The 26048-nt window shown below is 35.9% G+C and overlaps 1 protein-coding gene and 1 pseudogene across 2 annotated transcripts in view; one reads left to right on the forward strand and one right to left on the reverse strand.

Annotated features, from left to right (window-relative positions):
- Window positions 1-26048, reverse strand: part of CFAP299 (cilia and flagella associated protein 299) — a 511846-nt gene that overhangs the window by 305054 nt on the left and 180744 nt on the right. For both annotated transcript variants that reach the window (XM_006151456.1, XM_006151457.2), the window contains exon 3: window positions 10463-10553. In XM_006151456.1, coding sequence (XP_006151518.1) covers window positions 10463-10553 — 91 coding nt within the window. The remainder of the gene's footprint in view (window positions 1-10462; window positions 10554-26048) is intronic.
- Window positions 14898-15431, forward strand: LOC114008301 (60S ribosomal protein L6 pseudogene; annotated as a pseudogene).

Here is a 26048-nt window from a genome sequence, read left to right on the forward strand (position 1 = left end):
TAACTTCCTTATTTAATAGCTACTCATTTTAACATGTGTGTTAATGTATTTTAAGTTTATAAGTATATAGTACACTTACATGTTTCAAAATAAAATATCAGAATGTATTTTGCCTATGTAAGTATACATCATTAAAACAATGATATTCTTTTTTTCTTTTCTAATGGGAAACACTAAGGTTTAGCCTCTGCCATACTAGAGTGCTGTATCAGATGTTAGTGGTACCTCCTAGATTTCCTTTCCCAAGCAGGTGCACTCAGTTCCAGACCACGCAGGTGTCAATAGCTAATGTTTCCCACCTGCATCCTCAGAACTGCCCTTAGCTGACAGAAACCACTTTACTCCTTCTACATCTACCCTTTGTGGCAGCCGATGATTAATTGATGGAGAAAGGAAGGGGGAAGGAGAGTGTATACAAGCACCACCCCCTTGCCTCAAGGCAGAACAAACTCTATGACATAATTCATATTCCAGAGGTCACTTTGTGATCAGACTAAGATTAGATTTCCACTGAATCCACATCTCTGCCTTGTTTCCTTGTCTGTAGTATCCTGATTTCCTCATATCCTTAGAGGTTTCACAAGGGAGAACTTTCTCAATACATCACTTGCACTAAAATCTGCATCCTAGGCTCTGCTTCTAGGGAATGCTTCTGACTTAACACAGCCCATTATATTTATAAATTTTTAAACTATACCTACTAAGTATTAGGACTATTTGTGCTTTATATATTGTATAACTTTATTCTAGGGATATCTCATATGGTGGGTAGGAAAACTTGGGTGTGTAGAGTTGAAGAGCATGGAGTTAACTCATAATAAGTGGGAAATCCAAGAACCAAACTCAGATAATATTGTTCCATGACTACTGCTCTTTCCTGTACTTCTCACTACCTTGTACTATATTTTTATCAATAAAAAATTGAAGATCTATTCAACTATACTGTTTCTAGTGAAATGGACTTGATACACATCTTATTTTCCAAACATTGATGCAATTTGTTTAAAGTGAAGGTAAGATTGTATGAGTCATATAATTTCCATAAGGGTTTATTACTGGACAGGCATGGATTCCATTAAAAAGGAAATAAACATCTGTATAATACTTTCATTTTCTTAAAAAGAACATTTTATAGAACTTGGAAAACAGCAAGGAGGGAAAAGATCATGTCAGCACAATGTTATTGGTCAAATACAACGCAATCTTATATTTCATAGAGATTTCAACACAGGAAATGGGTATATTAGGAACTGCCTAATTCATAGGTTTTCCTGACCCGTGTACAGTGGTTTCTTTGAAGGAAAAACTGTAAGTAGTGCTTTTATACCAGCTTCAATAATGTATATTTCAAACCCAAAACTAGTCAACCATGTAACTGTTTACACAGTCAACATTCAGTGGGAAAATAAGTGTCAACAGGTTCCACTTTCCTCACCAGGAACAGCATGACACGTTCATTATAATCCTTATGCGTCTCTGATTAGGAAAGAAATGTTTTATTTTTGTTTTTTCATTCAACAAATCAAAGATTCTTAGTTTATTACCATCTGAAAAATAACACCCATCTCCTAGCTACTTAGCCACTTAAAAGAGTTACATATTCCTATTACATTAGAAATCCTATAGGAAAGATCCATGTCTTATACAACTTGGCTATGGCAAATATCAAAGTGGTTTGCAAGAGTAGAAAGTTAATAAAATGAACTTTCATCTCTTATAACTCCCTAAAACACTAAATTTCCCCCTTTTGTATTTAATTGCCAGAGAGTGCATATACTCGTATAAATAGATCTCTAATAAAATCAGCCACTAATTGTCTAAACAACCCTTTAAGCCATTTTTTCTCAAGAGAAATTCAAACCTGTTCAATGTTACTAAGTCTAGCTACTGTCTATTTCCAACTTCTGTTTTTTAACCATTATACTAAAATCTCTAAAGCAAGGATCATACTTATTATTAAAGTTATCATCAGCTGCTCATTCTCCAAGTCCTGCAATAAAAACTGGAAAATGGTCCTCCACAACTTCTTCTCACCAGTTCCTAAGGAAAAACAGACTCAAATCCTGCGTGCATTCCATCTTTCTTTATCCCAGACTTTCACTATTGTCTTAACTGTTACAATGTCCTCTCAGCTGACCACTCTGTCTCATATCTCACCCCCATCCCTATGGACACTCGACCCCCTGCCAGTATACTCTTAAAATGTGTGTCTTATCATATAAACCATTAGTCTAAATTCCTTCAAGAAGACCCATCACCTTCAGGGCACTGTTCATGCTATTCAGCACAACAGCACACTTAGTTTTGGCTATTTCCTACCTATTGGGCTTCTTTGCCTCCTCCCCCATGTTTAGCTGATAGATATTTATAAAGTAGATTGACCATGCTAGGTGACCAACTGAATGTGAAATCTAAAGAAAAGAGGGAGAAAATTAGCTTAATAATAGATTAAATATATGAGATGTCACAATGTAGAGATAAACACTGAAATAGAGTTAAGATATTTTTACCTAGCTATCTACTTAACATCTGAACATATTCTTGTATCAAAGACAACTCAGATTCAATATGTCCGAAATCAAGGACATGATCTCTGTTCCCCATTCCTGATCTTTCTATGTATCTCACCTTAAAGAGTGGCAGTACCATCTCTCCAACTATCAATACTACTCCCTTTATCTCCATCCCCTTCCTTAGCCATATTCTGTCACTACATCCTACCAAGTCTACCTTCTAAATAACTATAAAATAACTTATCTTTATCTTTCCTATAAACGTCCTGATCCAAGCTACCATCTCATCTTTACTTAACTGATCTTACAACATATCCACTGACATATGCTGTATCTTCTCAATAATTTATTCAATATGCTAAAGACACATTGGTGTTTTCTGACAATCTGATCATATCATCTCCCTATCCACTTACATATAATCAGAATTTTTTCATGTTTTTCCTTCATAACACCTATCATAGTTACAATTTTGCCTTTACACTTAGTTGATTTTTCACTTTCTTCCTCCGAGAAATTCTACGTTCCATTGACACTTGCCACCCATTGTATCCTAAGCAGTGACTATTTGTTTAATGACAAGGAAAAAAAAAAAAAAAGAACATCTAGATATCTAGATATGTTTTTTGGTAACAAGAAGCATATAGCCAGAATATGTGTATAATGAAAGAGAGGCAGGTCAAGTGGAGGTATAAGATGATCGACCCAAGAAAGAGACTGAGGTAAAAAAAAAAAAAAGTTAGAAGTAGAAAAACTATGAGAAAAACTATGTCATAGCCACCAAGGTAGAAGAGAAAATATATCGATTAACTACGTAAGTACCTCAGAGTAATATAGAAAGAAATGGGGGGAAAAATACCATCTCAGAATAACCCATTTTACCAATTTAGTTTCTACCTAGTCTTATCCTTATATAAACTTTCTATCTTGATCTCAAAGATTTTCCTTAGTATCTTATAAACATGAAATGCTCTCAAAATGTATGTCTCTATTCATCCTCTGTAATTCCACCATTCCTATTGAAACATTTTTGTAAATTAAATATTTAACTTTTTCATTTGTTTTTCTGAGAAAATGCATTTTGTAATACCACACCCATTCACCTATGAGGAGTTCGGTTCTCTGAATTATTTTTGTCTGCCAGCATCACTGCCATTTGCCTCAGATGCAAGTTTCTGAGTCAGAAATGTTCATTGTGCTTTACAAAGCACTTGTCATAGCAGTCACTTTGTAAATGCCTCCCTGTGGTAGTAGGTAGTGTTAAAATTTTCACAGCATGAGTAATCAGAAAACCATACAATCCTGGAAAACAATAAATCTGCTTACCACTGAAAAGGAAATGATAAATTAATCATCTTGGTCTTCTAAGAATTTTTAAATCTGAAATATATGAGGCATGAGGTCGAAATAGTTTCATACATGAATAGCTCACACTTAAAATAAAACTAAATAGGTACATTGCTAGGTAAAAAACACACTCATTGTGTTGGTCATGGGAATTGCTATACAGTAAATAAAAATCCTTTTAAACATTTTTATATGTGAATTGCAAATGAAACTCAAGAGTTTGTCTAAAACTAAATGCATGGAACATCAGAGAAATTTAATACAGAAGTATTTTGGTTATGACAGATGGAAATATGTGTGTTCATATATGTGCTTGTGTGTGTGTGTGTGTGTGTGTGTGTGGCCACTACTTTTAAAACTGGAATCTTGCATATATATTATATGTGCATAATAATTTGAAAAGCATTCATAAAATTATATTGATTATTGGATTAAATCAAATCACTTCTGGCTAAATACAAACTTCTTTAAAAAGGATTTATCTAAACATTAACTGTGCCAACCGCATCTGACCCACTGAGCCACCAAAAGCTTTAAAGAAACTAACATTTTCAAGAACTTTTATTCTGACTAATAGTCATATTAAGTCTTAATTTCTAAAGTACTATTCCTTCTCAGGTCAAAGTTCTGACATCATGTCAAAGCAGTATGTTTGTTGGAATGATATGAATGTTGGAATGATATGAACTAAGCAAATAATGAATGCTACAATTTGAGCTTGAGAGTATTGAGGGTGGGGGCCCACAGAGACAGGGAACAGAGAAGAGTGCTGTTTTCCAGAACTCCAGGTAAAACAGAAAATTTGAGGCCTAAATAAAGAGAATTAATCAATTCTGCAATTGATTAACCTGAAGGTGAAACAGGACACCTAAAACAGAAATCAATTGCATTAAGTAGCATTTGAAACTTGGCATCCCTGAAGTTACAAAGTGTGGGAAAGTAAATCTAATCTTCTTCTATTTTCCTAGGTATGTTTAAAGAAAGTTCCAAGGGAATTAGTACTTCAAGACTTAATAGGTCATACAGGTCAACTATGTCAGGTCTAAAAGTACAAGTGTGTAGTTTTAACAACATGAGTAACATATCGTGTTCTTTCAAATAAAAACAGTAGCAAATAGGCTAGAATAAAGTTCTCCATTTATTTTATACCCATACATCATATAGAAAAACCCTGATGCTTAGGAAATAATCATTTCCCTTGGAGAACAGACTGTTTGGTTGTATGTGATAGTTGTAGACCCCACAAAACTCACATACAATTTTTGTTGACAGTGAATTAAAATAGATTTAAATCTCATAAATACTGTATATTTTACAAAACTTTAAAAACACTTATCCATTTAGTAAATAGCTTTTACATAAATTTATGATAATAATTAGATCTCTCTGAAATAATTTCTTTTATAGTACGTTATAAAATCATTTAGGGCCTCCAAGACAAGTAAATTGAAATATAAACTTTAAATGCCACTTTGACACAATAATATGCATTTTACCATTGTAATAATATCATTTATTCAAAGGCCTAAATAACCATAAGTTTATTTCAGAGTTAGTAAGCTATGAGTCTGACAAGATTCCAGTTATAAAATTAGTGACCACCCAAACAATATTAAATGTTTTATCTTTAGCATACTCAATGAAGGTTAAATTTAGGGTTGTTGATTAATGGAAACACAAAAAATAAGAGGAACAATTTCTAGTGTTACAAAATGCAGTGGAGAGAACATAATCAACAACTTACTATATATCTCAAAATAACTAAAAGAAGGGATTTTAGCTGTGCCCAACACAATTAATGACAAAAGAATATAATGTGTATACTAATTCTGGTTTAATCATTATGTATTATATTCTTGTACTGAAAAAATCACATTGTGCCCCTACATATATGTACAACTTATATTTATTAATTTTTTAAGAAGAAAGTGAAATTTAAGACTTTTTCTATGAAAAAAATATAATTATATAATAAAGATCATTTGGTACAACAGTACAGATAAAATAAATGTACTCAAAGAGGCTACTCCTTTTCCCAAATCCAACTTTACTTGGTAAATATGTCTATAAAGTCTGCTTGCTTGAGAAACACATTGGATATGAGTACATGCATGCCCCAAACCCTGAGTTGATGGAAACGTGAAAAAGGATTGCAGCGGGACTGGCAGTTAGTGTAATGGCTATGTCACTGGACTCTCACATAGTTGACCGCAGTTCACAGCCCGGACCCAGTGGCTTAAAACTCACGCCGGGCACATGTGTGTGCGTGCCCAAGATCCCAAGAGGAGAATGGAGGAGACGGGATTGCAGTGTGGCCATCCCCTGTGGGGGGTGATTGATTTCTCACTTTCTATTTCTCTGTCTGGTAAGCGCACGTGCCCTATAGCAAAAACCTCTATTAAAAAAAGAAAAAAGAAAAAAGAAAAGGATTGCAGCATAACCAAACCCTACTGGATTTGTGCTCGCTCTCTCTCTCTCTCTCTCTGTCTCTCTCCCTCTCCTTCTCCCTCTCCCTCTCACTGTTTCCATCTCTCTCTGTTTCCATCTCTCTCTCTCTCACTGTTTCTGTCTCTCTCTCTCTCTCTCTCATAAGGATACATGCTCTCTGGCAATGAAAGCAAAATCCAAGACACAACTGAGACACAAACACACACATTAGCTTAGGCCCACCCACTCAGGGTAAGGATCATCAATATCATTGCCTTTCACCCCCACATCTTAAGGGCCATGATGAACACAACATAAAATTAGATCAAGCATAACACAAAATAATACAATCAAGAGAGCTGGAAAACACCTGATGTATGAGGCTGGTATACAATATACTGTTTTATGCTATACTTTCACAGAAAGGAGACATTCTAAAGAATGATTAAAAAGTATAGTATAGTAAACACATTAACCAGTAACTGGTTCATTCTCATTATCAAGTATTATGTACTGTATAAATGTGCATTTGCTATACTTTTCTATCAATGGCAGCACAGAAGATTTGTTTACACCAGCATTGCCACAAAAACATAAGTGATGCCTTGCACTATGGCATTAGGATGTCATTAGGTCATAAGAACTTTGCAGGTCCATGATAATCCTATGGTACCACTGCCATATATGCAGTCCACTATTGTCTGCAATATCATTATATAGCATATGACTATTCATCACTTACCTGACCTCTTAGCAGCATGTGACAGAATGAGCATTCTTTTCTTAGGAATTTTTCTTCTCCCTGTGTTGTAGCCTTGCTCTCACTTGATTTTTCTCCTACCTGATACTTTTCCGTGTGCTTCACTTGCTCTTCATCACATTCTGGATCTCTAAAAGTTGGAGCATCCTAAAGATCTGTCACAGTACTTCATGGTTTTTACCTATACTCTTGGCCTACTAAACTTTTGTAAGTCAATGACTTTACATAATATTTAAATGTTGATGGCTTTCATATCTATATTTCTAGCCAAGACTTTTCCCCTAAATTTCAAATCATTGCACGTAAATGACCAAGCAATTTCTCTATTTGGATATCTAATAGGCAATGTGAAATTAACACAACCAGAACAGAAATATTGATATTTCATTATTGGCTTCCTAAAGAGTTCAATGGCCCCATCATCCATCCACCTACTTTTTTGTTTTAGAAATCCTTTAAGTTATCCTAAATTCTCTCTTGCTTTATTAGTCCACATCCTTTCCATAAATGAACCCTGTCTGCTCTGCCTCCAAAACATGGACATGATTTAGTAACTTCGCTTCATGTCAACTGCTACTATTCTGTAGTAGGAATTTCACCTCTTGCAGGTTTACTATACAAGTTCCCTAACTTTCCTCCTTACCTTTTCTCTGGCCTTGCTTCCCATACACACTCTATGCAACAGCAATGAGATCAGCCTTTTTAAAATGTAATCCAGATTAGCTAACTTCCCTGCTTAAAATGATCCAGTGATTTTCTATGACAATAATAAAACAAATACAAAAACAAAGAACAAGATTTCTTAAAATCTCTGTAATCTATTTGCTGACTTTCTCTCTGATCTCATCTGTCTAAGTCTCTTCATGAACTATACTTCAAGCATTCTGGTCTTTTTACCATCTCTTGAATATGCCACAATTCCTGTGAATTTGCTGTTCTTTCTTCTTGGGATGTCTTTTTCTTTCAAAATCTTATCTGGCATAGGCTTCTCTCCTTGCCAACTCTGTTGCTAAAACTTTCCATTTCATTCAAGTCTCAATAGGGTCACCTCCTCAAGGTGATTTTCCTCAAAGTGATATACAGTAGCAAAAGAAAACAACTATCTAATCTCTGCTCAATTTTCTACTATTGTGTTATCTATAGTACCTATCCATAAATGAAATTAATTATTTTACTTTTACTTGCTTGTTTTCTACCTCCCCTCTTGAAAATATAAACCTACGTCATGGACTCTGCAGTCCACCAGAATTTCAGTGCCTACACTGTTCCAGCCTCAAGCAGGTGAAGAAACAATGTGTGTTGAGTGATTAGAAAATGAATGAGAGTTGAGCAAGAAAATATATACACAAATCACTTAAGAGGCTGTTGCAGTCATTTATTTTAGACATAATAGTGGTTTGAATCAAGGTAAGTAATAGTTAAAATGGCAGAAAGCAAAAACTGATTTGACTTATACTTAAGAGAACTTAATAGCTCATCCAACATGAGTGACAGAAAGTGAAGATTTTATAGTAACTGATATGCTTCTGCTCCAATTAGTGGGTACTATAAATCATTGTCAAAGGCAATGCCATGGTTAAGCAAGATTAAAGAAAGTGTCATGGAGCACAAGTCAACCATAATGGTTAAAAAACATGGGCTAGAGTCTCTGAAGCTGTGCTTGCTGGTTCTACTGTCTAATTGTGGGCTATTGTTTTCCTCAAACCTACGGAATCTGGTCTTTTTATGTTTACTAAAGGAGGAATTTGTTCTTTCTACATGAAAAAGAAAAGAGCACTGCATATAGCCAATTTGATTGACTAGTTATGATCATTGGCTCCTTGATCAACTCCTTCACATGGATTCCTGTGATATGACCTTTTCCTGATTTTCTTCCCATGTTTCTAGATGTTCTTTGTTTTTTTTAAAATTTTTAAAATTTTTTAAAAATTTTTTAAAATTTTTTTAACTTTTTAAAAATTTCACTGAGCTCTCACCAGAGAGAGACAGAGATACAGGGAGTAAGGGAGTGAGAAAGCATCACCTATGGGGAATGGTCATTCTGCAATTCTTCTCTCCTTTCAGGATTTTGGACATGCCTGCACAACATGTCAGCATGTTTCTCAAATCACCATGTCTGGGATTCAAACCAAACAGTTAACCATGTGGGATCCAGCTGCTTTAACCATCACACCACTGGCTGGCCCCTAGTTACTCATTCTATTAGGTTTCAGATAAATTCCAAACTTTGCTATTGTGATTTACAAAATTCTCCAGAGTCTAGTCTCTGTCCATATTTCTATCCTCACCCTTTTGAAATCTTTCACAGCTATTTTCTCAAAAAAAAAATTCCCTTATTTTGAATCTGGATTAATTTTATTCAGTTGTCTAACCAAGCTATCATTTTTTCCCTCTCTTAGGTAAATTGAAGGTTTTGTCTACATGTCAAATGTTCAGTGGAACTGAGAATGAGGAAAATTCCAGGTTTTTATTCAGAAAAGATTGGTAAAGTAGACCACCTAACATACATATTTTTCTATTTCTCTAAATTTTTCATGTTTCTTTTCATTTTTTTAATATTTAAGATTTAAAAAGACTTTTATCACAATTAGTATATCAACAAAGTGAAAGCAAATCTTCATTTCAAATAATATTAACAATCTTTACATATTTGATCTGGAGCACATTTAAATAAAGCAAAAGCATGTTTTTCTTGGATGAATCGAAAATCACGTCTTTCTGTTCTGTGTTTTCTATTACATCTCCCATAACTATAATACAAACTATAGATCGATCATTCAGGAGTCATGGAAAATCAGGTAGTCAAGGGACCAAACTTGGGGGTTGGTGGGTGAAGCAACTTGGGAGAGTCTAACAGGAGGCTGGGCTCAAAAGCTGTAGAAGTTGGGGACCAGCAGTTAGCGTACTGACTGTGTTGCTGGACTCCCACGTAGTTGACCGCAGTTCGCGTCCCGGACCTGGTGGCTTAAAACTCACGCCGGGCGCATGTGCATGCATGCCCAAGATCCTGAGAGGAGACTAGAGGAGAAGGGATTGCAGCGTGGCCATCCCACCGGGGGGTGATTTCTCGCTTTCTATCTCTCTGTCTCTGTCTGGCGAGCACTCGCACCCTATAGCGAAAACCTCTCAAAAAAAAAAAAAAAAAAAAAAGTTTAACCAAGATGACAAACCAGTCTGCCAATATAGGCATTTTCTCTGCAATAATGTTTACAACCTGAGTTCTTTTCACTATTTGGTTACTTTTACAGACATCAATAGTAATTTCAAAGCTTTCTACATATATTTCTATAATATATAAATAATGAAGTGCATATTTTATCCTTCATGACTTTTTTTTTCAGTGAAAATATTAAAGGTTATAATATTAACTATGCCTTTAGTGCATACATTTTATGCTGTTGAAAAATGTACTCACGCTCACTTTTCCATTGCGATTGTCTTCTTCTCTAATTGCCAGGGCCTTCAAAAAATTATCTTGCAGGTCTTTACCAGCACTTGTTAATGTCCTGAAATAAAGCATGTCTTTGTTTATAATATATTAGATAAAAAATATGTTTAAAATACTCTGGGGCAGGGAAAACAACCACTCTTCTTTATTACAAGTGACAATTTTATTTTTTTTTTTACATTTATTCATTCATTTTTTTAATTTGACCAGAAAGAGATAGAGAGAGAAAGAGAGAAAGTGAGAAAGCAAGCCACCAGGTCTGGGACTCAAACCATGGTCAGCCATGTGGGAGTGTCCAGCACATTAACCACCATGCCACCTGCTGATCCCTAGCAAGTGACAACTTTCTTATGACAGGAAGACCATATATACATAATCATTGTAAGGTTCCTCAATTTAATTTCATAGTTATAGAGCCTTTATTTCCAAATAATTGGCATCAAATTAATAAATTATATACATATCCATATGATTACTCATGCCAGATACAATTAATTTCATTTACATACCCATTTTATTTTATCACACCATGAAAAGTCAGCATACCCCTTACTTCTCAAAACAGTTTTGTCTACAATTTAAGAACAATTTATTACCCTATATTTATTTACTCTTATTGTTCAAGGTACAGCACGTGTATGCACATAAGAGAAAGAAAGAGAGATAGAGAGATGCACCCTCGACAGGGCTAGGTCTCATGGCAATGCCCTTCTTCCAGTTCTTCAGCTTATTAGGATCCTGGGCACGTGCACATGCACCATGTCAAATGGGTCAAAGGTCTGAAATGTGGTCAGCATGTGACTTCCAGCTCCATATTTCAAAATGCTTGCAACTGTGCCACTGAGGAAAGACCCGTTTATTAAGTTAAGGAAATTAAAATACCAGATTTCCTCTCTTTCCCACCTTATAAGATAGCAGAGAGAAAAGCTGCAGAGCAGGATGCTAAGAAGAAGAAACCCGAAGCCTAAAAGTCTGATGTCAGTGGCAAGGATAAAGAAAATCGATACACCACTAGCAAGACTTATTAAGAAGAAGAGAGAAAGGAATCAGGTGAATCAAAACTGCAATGAAGCTGGTAATATAACAACATAGTAGAAATTCAAAACATCATTAGAGGATACTTTGAACATCTATATGCTAAGAAACAAGACAACCTGGATGAGATGGACAAATTCCTAGACAAATACAATCTACCAAGAATGAACCAGGAGGATATAGAAAGACTGAATAGGCCCATAACAAGCCAGGAGACTGAATCGGTACTACATAACCTCCCAACAAAGGAAAGCCCTGGCCTTGATGGATTCACCTCTGAATTCTACAAAACTTTCAAAGAAGATTTAACCCCCATTCTGCTCAAGTTATTTCTAAAGATCCAAAAGGGTGAATCTCTCTGTAATTCATTCTATGAAGATGCTATCACCCTTATCCTTAAAACATAGGTACAGGACAAGGAAGGAAAACTATGGACCAATATCTCTGATAAATATATACGCAAAGATTCTCAACAAGATACGAGCAAATCGTATCCAACAACTTATAAAAAAGATCATACACCATGATCAGGTAGGCTTTATTCCAGGAATGCAAGGTTGGTTCAACATACGCAAAACCATAAATGTAATATGTCATATTAACAGGAATAAAGATAAAAATTATGTGGTCATATCAATTGATGCAGAAAAGGCATTTGATAAGATACAACATCCCTTTGTGATCAAGACTCTCAAGCAAAATCGGCATAGGAGGGTCATTTCTCAACACAATATAAGCCATGTATAAAAAACCCATAGCGAACATCATCGTGAATAGAGAAAAGCTAAAAGCTTTCCCACTAAACACGGGAACAAGACAAGGATGCCCACCTTCTCCACTCCTTTTTAATATAGTACTGGAAGTCCTCACCAATGCAATGGGAAAAGAGGAAAAAATAAAAGGCATTTAAATAGGAAAAGAAGAAGTGAAACTCTCTCTATTTGCAGATGGCATGATTGTATGCATAGAAGACACAATGGTCTCCATGGAAAAACTACTGGAAGTAATACATGATTGCAGTCAAGTAGCATGATATAAAATCAATATACAGAAATTGATAACATTTCTATATACAAATAACAGGCAGACTGAAATGGAACTGAAAAAAGTTATTCCATTTACCATAGCCACCAAAAGTATACGATATTTAGGAATAAATCTAACCGAAGAAGTTAAAGACCTCCACAAGGAAAACTATGAGAAGCTAGAAAAAGAAATAGAAAATAACACAAAAATGTGGAAGAACATCCCATGTTCCCGGATTAGAAGAATTAAAATAATGAAAATGGCAGTTCTACCTAAATTAATCTACTTATTTAATGCAATGCCAATCAAAGTACCAAACACATTCTTCACAGATCTAGAAAAGACAATCATAAAATTCGTCTGGAATCATAAAAGACCCCGTATTGCCAAAGCAATTCTACACAAGAAGACTGGAGTGGGTGGCATCTCACTCCCTGACCCAAAAATATACTACAAAGCTGTGGTAATCAAAACAGCATGGTTCTGGCACAGAAACAGACATGTGAACCAATGGAACAGAATAGAGTCCCCAGAAATAAATTCCCAAACATACAGTCAACTGATTTTTGAAAAAGGGTATCAGTCAATCCAGTGGGAAAAGGAAAAACCTCTTCAGCATATAGTGCTGGAAAAACTGGATTGCCACCTGAAGAGAGATGAATCTGAACCCCTACCTCTCAACTTTGACAAAAATCAAGTCAAGGTAGATCAATGATCTAAATCTAAGACCTCAAACTATAAAACTGAGTGGGACTACATCAGACTAAGAAGTTTCTACATGGCAAAAGACACAGTAATTAGTGTGAATCGACAGCTCTCAGAAAGGGAAAATATTTTTGTAAATTATGCATCAGATAAGGGACTGATAACCAGAATACACAGGAACTAAAGAAGCTGTTTGGAAAAAAGATGATCAACCCTATTAAAAGATGGAGAAGGAGCTGGAAAAAAAAAATTCTCTAAAGATGACATACAAATAGCCAAAAAGCATCGTAAGGGAAATGCAGATCAAAACAACAATGAGGTACCACCTAACCCCAGTCAGAATGTCTAAGATTAAAAAAAAAAAAATGTTAAGTTTTGGGAGTGTGGTGAAAGGGAACTCTTTTACACTGCTGGTGGGAATGTAAATTGGTCCAGCCACTGTGGAGAACAATTTGGAGATTCTTCAAAAATCTACAAATAGAACTACCATATGATCCAGCAATCCCACTCCTCAATATCTACCCAAAGGACAGAAGAATTCTTCATTGGTAAAGTACTTGCACATCAATGTTTATTGCAGCACTAGTCACGATTGCTAAGACATGGAACCAACCCAAATGCCCCTGTACAAATGAATGGATTGAAAAACTGTGGCACATATACTCTATAGAATACTATTCAGCCATAAAAATCAACAAAACCCTGGCTTTTGACAGAAAGTGGAAGAATATGGAAGATTTACTGCTGAGTGAAACAAACCAGGCTATGAAGGAGAGACATTGTATGTCCTCACTTAATATATACTGAGTGTCTGCACTCTATGACTGAAACTGATTGACTAAAAGATATACAAACACAAGAGATGGGTGTGAATGCCAGATGTGGTGTGTGTGTGGAGGAGTGGGGCCTAGGGAAGGACATTTGGAAGAGGGATACAGAGGAAGAGCATTGACAGGAAGGGGAGGTGTGGTGTTATCTGTTGAAGATATTTTGATCAACTGGATTGGAAAGAAATGTTCACATATTGAAATGCTCACTGTGTAAGCTAAACAATGTGATTGAATGTTTATAAAAATAAACAAATAAGTAAATAAATAAAAATGAAGCTAAAAAATAAAGTGACTCCAAAGATAAAAAGCCCAAGAAGGGGAAGCCCCATTGCAGCCAAAACCTAGTCCTACGCTGGGGCATTTGCAGATAATCCTGATCTGCCAATTATTCCAGGAAGGCCATGTGCAAGAGCATATGCTCGGCCACTAAATTCAGGGTTGAAAAGAAAAGGAAGAAGAAGGTTCTTGCCACCATCACAAAACCAGTTGGGGGGGGATAAGAATGGTGATACCTGGGTGGTTTAACTTCACAAAATGCCTGGGTATTGGGACCAGCAGTTAGTGTAATGGCTATGTTGCTGGACTCCCATGTAGTCGACAGCAGTTCACGTCCTGGACCCAGTGGCTTAAAACTCACGTCCAGCGCGTGTGTGTGTATGACCAAGATCCCAAGAGGAGAATGGAGGAAAAGGGATTGCAGCGTGGCCATCCCCCCTGGAGGGGTAACTTCTCGCTTTCTGTCTCTCTGTCTCTCTTTGTCTGTATGGCAAGCACAAGAGCCCTATAGCAAAAACCTCTTAAAAAAAATGCCTAGGTATTTTCCTACTAAAGATATATCTCAAAAGCTGTTAAGTCATGGCATAAAACCATTCAGTCACCATGTGAGAAAGCTGTGAGCCAGCATCACTCCCAGAACCTCTCTGATCATCCTCATTGGATGCCACAGAGGAAAGAGAGTGGTTTTTCAGAAGCAGCAGAGCAGTGGCTTATGACTTGTGACTGGATCTCTGGTCCTCAGTCAAGCTCCACTGCATAGAACACACCAGAAATTTGTCATTGCCACCTCCACAAAACTTGGTATTAGCAAAGTAAAAATACCAAAACACCTCTCTAATGATTACTTCAAACAAAAGAAGCTGCAGAAGCCCAATTACCAGAAGGCTGAGATCTTTGACACAGATAAAGAGAAATACGGCATTTCAGAGCAGTGCAAGGTTGATCAGAAAGCTGTGGACTCACAAATTTTACCAAAACTCAAAGCTGTTCCTCAGCTCCAGGGCTACCTGTGATCCATGTCTGCCCTTACAAATGGAGTTTATCCTCACAAATTAGTGTTCTAAATTTCTTTCCAAGAACCTAATAAATAACTGATCATATATACAATAATAATAAAATAATAGATTTCATAAGCCAATACAGTTACTGCAATAAAGAATTAAATTTTAGATCTATGAGTAAAGACAATCAAGGCAAGATAGGAAACTGGGTTAAATTATCTTTGTCAATAAAAACAAGCATTAAGAATTCAAAGGAGAGGACCAGCAGTTAGTGTAATGGCTATGTAGCTGGACTCCCATGTAGTCTACCATGGTTCGAGTCCCGGACCTGGCGGCTTAAACTCACTCTGGGCATGTGTGCGTGCTTGTCCAAGACCCCAAGAGGAGAATGGAGGAGGAGGGATTGCAGCGTGGCCATCCCCCTTGGGAGGTGATTTCTCGCTTTCTGTCTCTCTTTCTCTCTCTGTCTTTCTGGCAAGCACACGTGCCCTATAGCAAAAAAAAACTCTCCAAAAAAAAAAAAAAAGGAAAAAAAAAAAAAAAAGAATTCAAAGGAGGACCTAGACTGGTGGTGCAATTCTTAGTGTACTAGACTGCAGTACTGGAATCCAGGTAGCTGACTGCCACTGGATCCCCAGGTCAGCCTGAAAACATGCAAGTGAGGCATACATAAGCACTCTAGATACTGAGGAGCTAGAGGGCTGGGAAAAAGGAATCGCAGCATAAGATACCAAAGAGGAATCTCTCTTGCATGCACTTTATTGTTAAAAAACAAAAACAAAGAATTCAGGCAAGAAATGAATTACTCTGGACATAATTTTAAAAGAAATTTGTTACAAAGACCTCGATCAAGCAACACTGAACCATATAATGAAGAGTGAATTCAAGAGTAATTTGTGAAATAGTAATTTCATCTTCCTGTGGCTATTTCCTACATACTCACTACACTTTTTCATTCTGTTTCTACTGTGTACCAGGAACTGTACTAAGCGTGATTATGAACAAAGAACTTTCTGCTCTCAAGTTGCTTGTGGTCTCATAGATGTAAACAGATACATAAGCATAATGGCATACCATGTGATAAGCATAATGAGAGACTTGGACCAAGTATCAGAGGAGGCTGTAAGAAAATACACCACCTATTCAAAGAAAAGTTACCTAATCTTAAATTCAAGAGCAATTTCTCTTGAATCAAATGTTTTTTTTTATTCTATGTCAAGTTCTTTTATACATTCAATCACGTTATTTAGCTTGCAAAGTGAATATTCCAACATGCGTATATTTCTTCCCAGTTCAGTTGATAATACTATAAAGTTATCTTTAACAGATAATACCCCATTTCTTTGTCCCTCTCTCCTTCCCTCCCTCCCTTTTTCTTCCTCTCTCTCTCTCATCTGTGCCCTCTGGCAATTAAGGAAAAATAAACAGAAATAATAAAAGCCATAGGTCCTACTCAATTTTTCTTAAATCAATATAGACATTTACAATATGTAACCTACTGATTGTTTTATTAATGTAGAAGTGCAACCCTTTAAACTGTATTGCTTTTTTAGTTTTATGCTCCTTGGCTTATAGTATGAATATCAACTAATAATCCAAACATCTAAATATACATGGAAAATAAGTAGCAATGAAGAGAATCAGATTTGTGAGGACACTTATGATCCATGGTCCTATCAAAAGTGAGTCTTCCATATTACAATATATCCTACACACTGCTTTGATATTAAATCTCTAAAATATCAAATTCATTTTGTCAGTTGCGTACTCATAAAACATGTATTGTTTTTCCATTGCTCACAGGATAAGTTCCCAGTCACTTGGTCAATTTCCACCTAATTTCCTGCTTACCATCTGTTTTAAAACCACAGTCTGTTGGAAATTCTCTGTGAAGTACACATAGAGAATTAGTTTTACGAGCACATCAATCAGGACTAGTTAGGTCATGATATAGAAACAAATGGCCCAAATCTCAGTGGCTTCTAAGAGATTATTTCACAATAATATTATGCATCAAATTACAATCATATAGTGGCTCTTCACTTTGGCATGGATAACTAAAGGACGGATGAAACAGCCTCTGAGACATCTTAGGATATTGTGCAGAAGAAGAATAGAACATGGCCACACACTGGTTCATGAAGCTTTTGCTTGAAAGTAACACACGTCACTTCCACTTCCATTTTCTTGACCAACACAAGTATACTATGACCACTCTCAAACCAATGAGGTAAGAAAATGAAATCCTCCCTAGGGAGTAATAGCAAATATTTGTCAACAGTAGTCCATGCATCCCTACCTTTTGGTAGCATAACCAAACAAAGGTTGAGAGTAGATAATTTAGTAAACAAGAGCAGTAAAGAAAATAATTTGATGGGCCAGCAGGTTGCATGGTGGTTAGGGCACTGGACTTCCACATGGTTTAACATGGTTAGAATCGCGGACCTAGTAGCTTGAAACTCATGCTGGCTATGTGTGCATGAATGCCTAAAATCCTGAGAAGGGAATGGAGGAGAAGATTGTGGCAAGGCCCTCCTCCCCCTGGGGTGGGGAGGGAGAGTGATTTCTCACTTTCCCTCTCTCTTTTTGTCTCTCTCCAGCAAGCACATTCACCCTATGGCAAAAACCTAAAAAATAATTTTGAATCAATTCTAATGAGCACAGAAAATGTGTTAAACAATGTGGTTCACTGTAGTGTAATCAAGTAAACACCCTTTCAAGAATTAAGACCTTAGCTCTAAAATGTAACTTCCTTTGGGACATGGTGGTGTAGGCTACTGGATTCCCACATGGTTAACCATGGTTGGAGTCCTAGACCTGGTGACACACACATTGGGCATGTGTGTGCATGCCCCAAATCCCAAGAGGAAACAGAGAAGAGGGAATTGCAGCATGACTATCCTCCCTGAGATCCTCACATTTTTTCTCTCTGTCAAGCACACATGCTCTATGGGAGGGGAGAGCCTTAAATGGAACTTCCTTCTGCATACTCACAAACATCCTAAGAATTTCTGTTGAAGGAATAAAATAGATTTGGTTTACCGTGATAATCATAAACACCTGTTTCTGCCTCCTTACCGTCTTCCAGTTATCACATTTTATTGGCAACGGAACCCTGGTTTTTATTAGCCAATGATCCTTCCCCACATTCTATGCTTTGGTAGAATCCAGATACTCACTTACTCACAACTCTTACCCTACAAACTTCCGCTAATGAATATGCCTTAAATGGTACCAATCTCATTTCATCTCAGGAGCACATACACCTTTAAACAGAGAAACAATTAAAAAAAAAAAAAAAAAAATTCTGGAGTCTGTCCTTTCTTCCTATTATATAGACTTATTCAACTTTGTCTCCGAATCTATGGTCATTAATGCTCTTCCAATAAATTCCCCTTTTAAATTTAGTTCACAAGGATTTGTTTCTATGACTCACAACCAAAGCCTATAATTGATACAATGGCTATCCAGCTAAGTAATGCCAGAGCTCTAAGGTTTCCGATCTCAGAAATCAACTCTCCATTCTCACTTCCCCCAAACACACCTTGTTTTGTTGTGAATCTTTAGAACTTTACACATAAAGTCCAATTTGATCATCAACCCCAATTCCGCAACCCAAAAGGTGACAATCATTATCAGTTTTGCATGCATCCTTCTGGATTACTTTCTATAGTTCCTATTTGTGTACTCATAAAAATACGGACAGTATCATTTGGTGAGTTGTTCATTTTATTACATATTTTGCAACTTACTATTTTATTGCTATTGTTGTTTTGTTCTTGGCTATGGATGTTTAGGACAGTGCCAAAGAAAACCGAAATTATATTTAGGTGTTATCAGATGTGAAATTCTAAAAGAATATATTTCTAGGTACCATTCATGAATATGGAAGAAAACCTTAATACTCTGCCAAGCCTGGCTCCCTAGAAGGTGGCTGAGGTCTTCAGCAGATGTCTGGGCCAGAAAGGAATAGGAGTAAGGGACAGAATTCTGGTTGCCCTGAACACTGACTATGGCAGATGTTCTCCCTTCTTCTATAAAAATGGAATCCTTAGCTTTTACTTGGATATATAACTGACTGGAACATGGGCCATATTTCTTATCTTCTCTGCAACTAGTAATGCTTATGTGACTAAATGTGCACACTGATATCCAAGTAAAAATGATGTGCAGCTTCTAGGAAGTTTGCTTAAAAGGGGGAGAGATACCCTTTTTTTCTCTAGTTAGAATCCAATACCGTGATCTCTGCTCCTATTGCCATCTTGTATTTATATTGGAGGCTACAATTATGGAGAAACAAGAAGAATCCTTGATACCTTGGAGCACCAACACAGCCTTTATTGACACCATCTGGAATTCCTGAATATGACACTGAAAAAAATTTTATATGTTATTTCAGACACTGTCAATTTGGGGTTTTCTATCATTTTTAAATAAATATAATTCAAACAAATTAATTGGCCATATGACATTTATTCACCCTTTTGAAAAAAAATGCTATTGTGGGATTGGCTTAGTAATAAAATTTAATTTTGACTCTGCCATATTCTAAGGATTTCTCAGGAGACTGAGAATATATTCCTAACATAATTGAAATAACTTTTAATGACTCAGAGATGAACTCTTTCAAATAGAAACATGAAGTAATGAAAATTAAATGTGAAATGGAACATCAGTGTTTAATTCTCACTCATCTACCAACTGTTTTGTCCACGTCACCATATTTTTCTGAACTTGGGCTTGTGGTGAGCCAAGTAATCTCTAAGTCCTCTAGTAGCTGTAAAACGTATGATTTAAAGTGATCATATTGTATCATCAGTCACTAAATATAATTTTAAAATAGTTAAGAAATATGATTACAGGGCCTCTCTGTAGCCTGTTTGTTAAGGGAGCCGGATCCCACATGGCTGATCCTGTAGCTGAAGTCTCAGCTCTGGTGGCTTGAAGTACATACCAGGCATGTGTGCATGCATACCCAAAAATCACGATTGGGTAAAGAAATGGAGGAAAAGGGGTTGCAGCATGAGCACACCTCACTGGGGATACTTCTCCCCTTTCCCTTTCTCTGGTAAGCACTGAAGCCCTCCAGAAAATTCAAAGAAAGTAAAAAAAAGAAGAAAAAAAGAAAGAAAGAAAGGTGACATATGGCTACTATACTGATTATACAGTAAGACCGTACTGTGTTCCTCTTTTATTCAAGTCTTACACCGATGCACATCATTTCCTATAAACTCTATGAGGAAAGTAGAAGTATTTTTTATTATATATATTAGGAATGGAGAGAAAAAGAATCTCTGGCCCCAAAACTACTTGCAGCAGAGAAAAAAAGTTATATAAATAATCAGTTTTAAACCATACTACAGCTGAGAACCTGGAACTTCTCTCAGCAAGAAGAAATACTGGAAAAGAAAGGAAGTTAACGCAGAGTGTGTGGTAAGAAATTCTTAAATCTTTAACATGCATTGCTCTTATTTAACTAGGTTGATTTAATAGTCAGTGACCTGAAAAACCTTGCTTAAATAAATAGTACAAAAGGAGTTACTTCCTCAAGAAGTGAAGTAGGTCTGTTACAAAATCTTATAAGTTTTATAAAGGCAAATACTCCGTTTTTGTTATTTATACTCCACTACAGTTTCAAAATGGGGTTAAAGTTATAAGAATGAGTTAATTTTTACCAACCATGTGTAATCATTAGCTAAATGTATTTATATAATCATACATGACTTACTCTACACATATTCTTAATCTTTAACAATTAGGTTACCAGTCTTATGACTTAAGTATGTAGTCTGTGTATCGTAGCACACCTATTCACAATATTAGATTAACACTAGAAGAGAAAGAATAGAAAAAATTGAAAAACTGTTTTAGAAGAAACTTATTTTCTAGAGTTATTTTCTTAATAATTTACTTGAATCATTTTAGAATAATTGGGAGTATTACAATAAGGTTCAACTAATCATAAAGACATTCTAATAAAGAGTTTCAGAGTGATCTAAATCAAACCGGGTGTTCAATCTATTTTAATAACAATGCTTTTTAGCTCTTAGGAACTGTCTTTGTACTACTCTCCATGCTAAATATTTTATGAACACTGAATTATTCTCTTAAATTAAGCCCTAACAGGAGATATGCTTATTTCCAATTTAGAGATGAAGTGAGACTCACTGAGGTTAAATGATTTAATTATCATCAACTGGTTTTCAGTTTTTACTTTACTGGATCATCAGGAAAATCTTGACACATTTTTGCATAAAAAGGCAGAAAAATATGTCATGACTTTCCAGATGACCTAATAGATTTCATTGATTCTGAGTATTTTACTAAAGCCTGACAACATAGCCAAGTACCATATTTATATCATAAAATGTTTACATCATAATAGCAGTGAAAATTCACTGGACAAAAGAAACTTAAAAGAACAGAGGTATATGGGATAGAAAGAAAGAGTGGGTACACGACACATCCGAAGGGCTTCTGGGAGTACCAGAATCTGGAGGTCTTACAACTTCTATGCAAGTAATGAAGTATAATCATCCTTCTAGTCTAGACTAGAATTCTGATCAACTACCCTGCTCAGAGGTAGTTTTGGTTTCTTTCAAAGTCAGTCAACTCTGACATAGCCTACATTTCACTTTCTAATAGAATTTACAGTCAACTCCATATTACTTGTTTGAATATGTAATGCAAATTAAAATGATGTTTTGGCATACTGGGTTTGAAAAACTTAATGGAGAATAAAGTAAAACAAAAAATAGATGAGAGTGTATTATGAAACATCTATAATATTAACAAACAAGGAAACTTTTCTGTGAAAAGGTAGTTTTTAGAAATAGTTTTATTTGTAGGTGTTCTTCCCATGCTATGGATATTAGATTTCTGTTCATTATACACACTACAAACACATTATCCTACATGTATGCCATATTTGGACTCTCTTTTGAGACTTCTGATTAGGATGTTTTAACTTATATGTTCATCAATATATAAAAATTTTCCTTTATATTATTGGCTTTTTCCAGTTTAAACAAATATTTCCCTACCCTGAGGTTATTGTCCTATGCTGTTTTTGTTTGTTTTGTTTTGTTTTGTTTTTAGAGGTTTTTGCTACAGGGCATGTGAGCTCACAAGAAAGACAGAGACAGAGAGACAGAAAGACAGAAATCTCCCCCCCGGAGGGGGAGGGGGTGACCACACCACAATCCCTTCTATCTCCATGGCAATATCACTTTCTTAATTGCTCAGCATTTATAATAAACATTGATGTCCAAGAAAGGTATCTTTTCTTCAAAATGTCTTAGTTTTTCTTTGCATCTCCATAGTTTTACTTTTTTTTCTTTAAACCTACCTGTCAATTTCCATTTAAAAACAAATCTGTTAGGATTTTTATTTAAGTTTCAATTTGTATAGAATAGAGGCTTTTATGGGACCAGCAGATGGTATAAAGGTTTCCTACCAGTCATTTCACCTAATGAATCACTGAACTTCTCCCAAACCTGAGACTAAGCTAAAATTTCTGAAAACATTTCCCTCTTCTCCTAGATTATAATACTAAATAAAGAGAAAAAAAAAACCTAAGATTAATTAGAATATTTTCAAACAACTTTACATTATAGAGTATTTTTAAAGGAATCTATTATGTCTTTCTGATATAAACCACCAAATGCACAACATCTGCCTGGACATCCAAGTCAAAATATGTTGAATTCTGATATCTTTTATTTCTGCTGTCTATATCTACTACTTCACTTATCAGAGTCCCAGCAGAAAGCAAATTAAGCACTCAAACAGCTTAAAGGAAAGAGAGTATAATAAAGAGATATGCCAGTAAGGTTAAGGGAGTCCACAGGGTTGGCGGAAAAAGCCACAAGATCTTACCATTCTAGCCTTAAAGAAGGGGAGAGACCAGCAGATGGCATAATGGTTATGTCACTGGACTCTCACGTGGTTGACCATGCTTTGAGTCCTGGACCCAGCAACTTAGAACTTGTCCCAGGTGCTTGTGCCTGCGTGTCCCAAATCCCAAGAGAAGCATGGAAGAGAAAGGATTGCAGTATGGCCATCCCCCCAGGGGGTGATTTATTGCTTTCTGTCTCTTGGTCTCTCTATCCTGAGAGCACACATGACTCATAGCAAAAATGTCTCTCTAAAAAGAAAAAGGAAAAAAAAAAAAAGGCAAGGGGAGCGAAAGGTGCTATCAGACATAAAGATCTGGTTGACTGCCTGATAAGCACTGTGCTCATCTGCAGAAAAACAGAGCCAATGAAATCATGGCCCAGTTTTCATCTCCTTTTCCCTTCCAATTTCCTTTCTAAAGATGCAATACAGAGATGAACCAAATGAGGGGCCAGACCTCATGTCTTGATTCACCTTCAGTCTCTACACACGAGCCCTAGTACTATTCTCTGATATTCCCTATGCCTTGACACCACTAAACTCTCAAGTTGAGAAGGTCCTTACCCTCCTCTTCCCTGGCAGACCTACTAAGCTCAAAAATCATGTCCTCTGTAAACTGATTCCTTCTAAATATTGTGTTTTTAATTCATGTATAATCATATGTACATGTAGGAGTATAATATGATTTTTTTCAGTACACGAACATGATGAAACCAGAATAATTAGTATATCCATCATCTCAACTATTTGTCATAATGTGTGTTGGGAACCTTCAAAATCTTCTTTTGGAGGTATTTTGAGATACAATAAGTTGTTATTAACTATATTCATCCTACTTTATTTTATAATACTGAACATTGTTCCTGTGTAGCTGTTATTTATTTATTTATTCATTTATTTATTTATGTTTGGCTTTTAGTGTAGTGCACATGTACTTGGCAGTGAGAGACAGAGGGAAAATGAGAAATCACCTCCCGGAGTAAAGATGGCCATGCTGCAATCCTTTCTCTTCATTCTCCTCTTGTGATTTGGGACATGCATGCACATTTGCCTGTCATGGTTTTCAAGCTACCAGGTCTGGGACTTGAATTGTAGAGTCAGCTATGTAGGATCCAGTACTGTCATCATCACATCATCTGCTGCCCCTCTATCGCTAATTTTGTTTCCATTAATCAATGGCCCTCTATCAACATCCCTCTATCACCCCGCCACCCTAGTCTTGCTTTCTGGTAGTCATTTTTCATTTCTTTGTTTATATAAGGACATTTTTTTTTTTTCATAGGAGGAATACCTTTTGGTATTTCTCTTCCTGTGCCTGGCTTATTTCACTTAACATGATGTTCTCCAGTCTTGCCCATTTAACCTCAAATGACAAGATTTTATCTTTTTTAATGACTGAATAGTGTTCCAGTGTGTATGTAGTTAGTATTTAATGAATTAGAAAATACAAAGTAAATGCATTTATCCATTCATCTGTAGATAATTAGGTTGAGGTCATATCTTGGCAATTGTGAATAATACCGCAGAAAACATTTGGGTACAGATACCTTTACAACATACTGGTTTTCTTTTCTTTTTCCCAGTATCATGCTGTTTTTGTTACTACAGCTTTATAGTATATTTTAAATCAGGTAGTATGATGCCACCAGCTCGATTCTTTTGTTCAGTCCTCGCTACCCTGCCTTCCTCTTCTCCACACAGGAAAAAAGAAAAAAAAAAACAAAAAAACTAGGAAAACTGCATATCTTGAACTTCTACTTAATCATCAGTAAAGTCTCAATATATGTTAGATATTTTAGTTATTACTACAATGGTATAACATCAGAAAATCAATGATCAATTAATGCAATCTATCATATTCACTATTCAAAGAAAAAAATTGTATGACTACTATAACAAATGCTGAAAAAGTCTCTGGATATTATCTCTTTCAAAACTTTCCTTTTTAGCCGACAGGTGGTGTGGTGGATAAAGGCATTGGGCTTCCATCTGGCCAACCATGGCTTGAGTCCTGGACCTGGTGGCTTGCTTTCTCACTTTCTCTTTCACTCTCTCCTTCTGTCTCTCACTGGTCAAAACTAATAATAACAATTAGAATTAAATAAATAAGTAATTCTTTTTCAAAAAAATCTTTCCTTTTTCATGCTGGTGGTTATTACTTCTGTTGTTTTTGTTTCAGTACCTTGAAAGTGAATGGAAAATGGATTCAATTAACATTTTATTGTGATTTTTCTGGGATTAATTCTTTACCATTCTGATACTTACATATTCCAGAAGAGAGAAAAAAAAAAAAAAGACATGTTATTTTGTACTTTTGAATTAGTTACTGACCACTATTCAATTCCAAGTTTAAATTTTATTTATGAGCTTTGATGTAACTTAATAAATGCAACACTTCTAGCTCACAAATGTAGATTAATTGGAAGTATGTAAATATATCTAATAGGATCCAGTTTGTCCATGGAATATTAATGCACCAAAATAGCACATTTTCACTTAAACTTTCTGAAAACACTCTTTCATTGTGTTTTAAAAACTTTTTATACCAAATTTTTTTCTCTCAAAAGCTTTTTTTTTTTCTGGCCAGAGGTTTTGTGCACACCAGAGAGAGACAGAGAGAGCCCATGAGGAACAGTCATGCCACAATCCCTTACCCTCCATGTCTCCTCTCTTTTTGGAATTTTAGTGAAGCACACATATACATCTGAAATGTTTCTGAAGCTGCCAGGTCCAGGACTTAAACTGCATAGTTGGCCATGTGGGATCCACCTGCCTTAAACACCA

Source organism: Tupaia chinensis, unplaced genomic scaffold (genome assembly GCF_000334495.1).
Source record: "Tupaia chinensis unplaced genomic scaffold, TupChi_1.0 Scaffold000318_1, whole genome shotgun sequence".
Classification (NCBI taxonomy): Eukaryota; Metazoa; Chordata; class Mammalia; order Scandentia; family Tupaiidae; genus Tupaia; species Tupaia belangeri.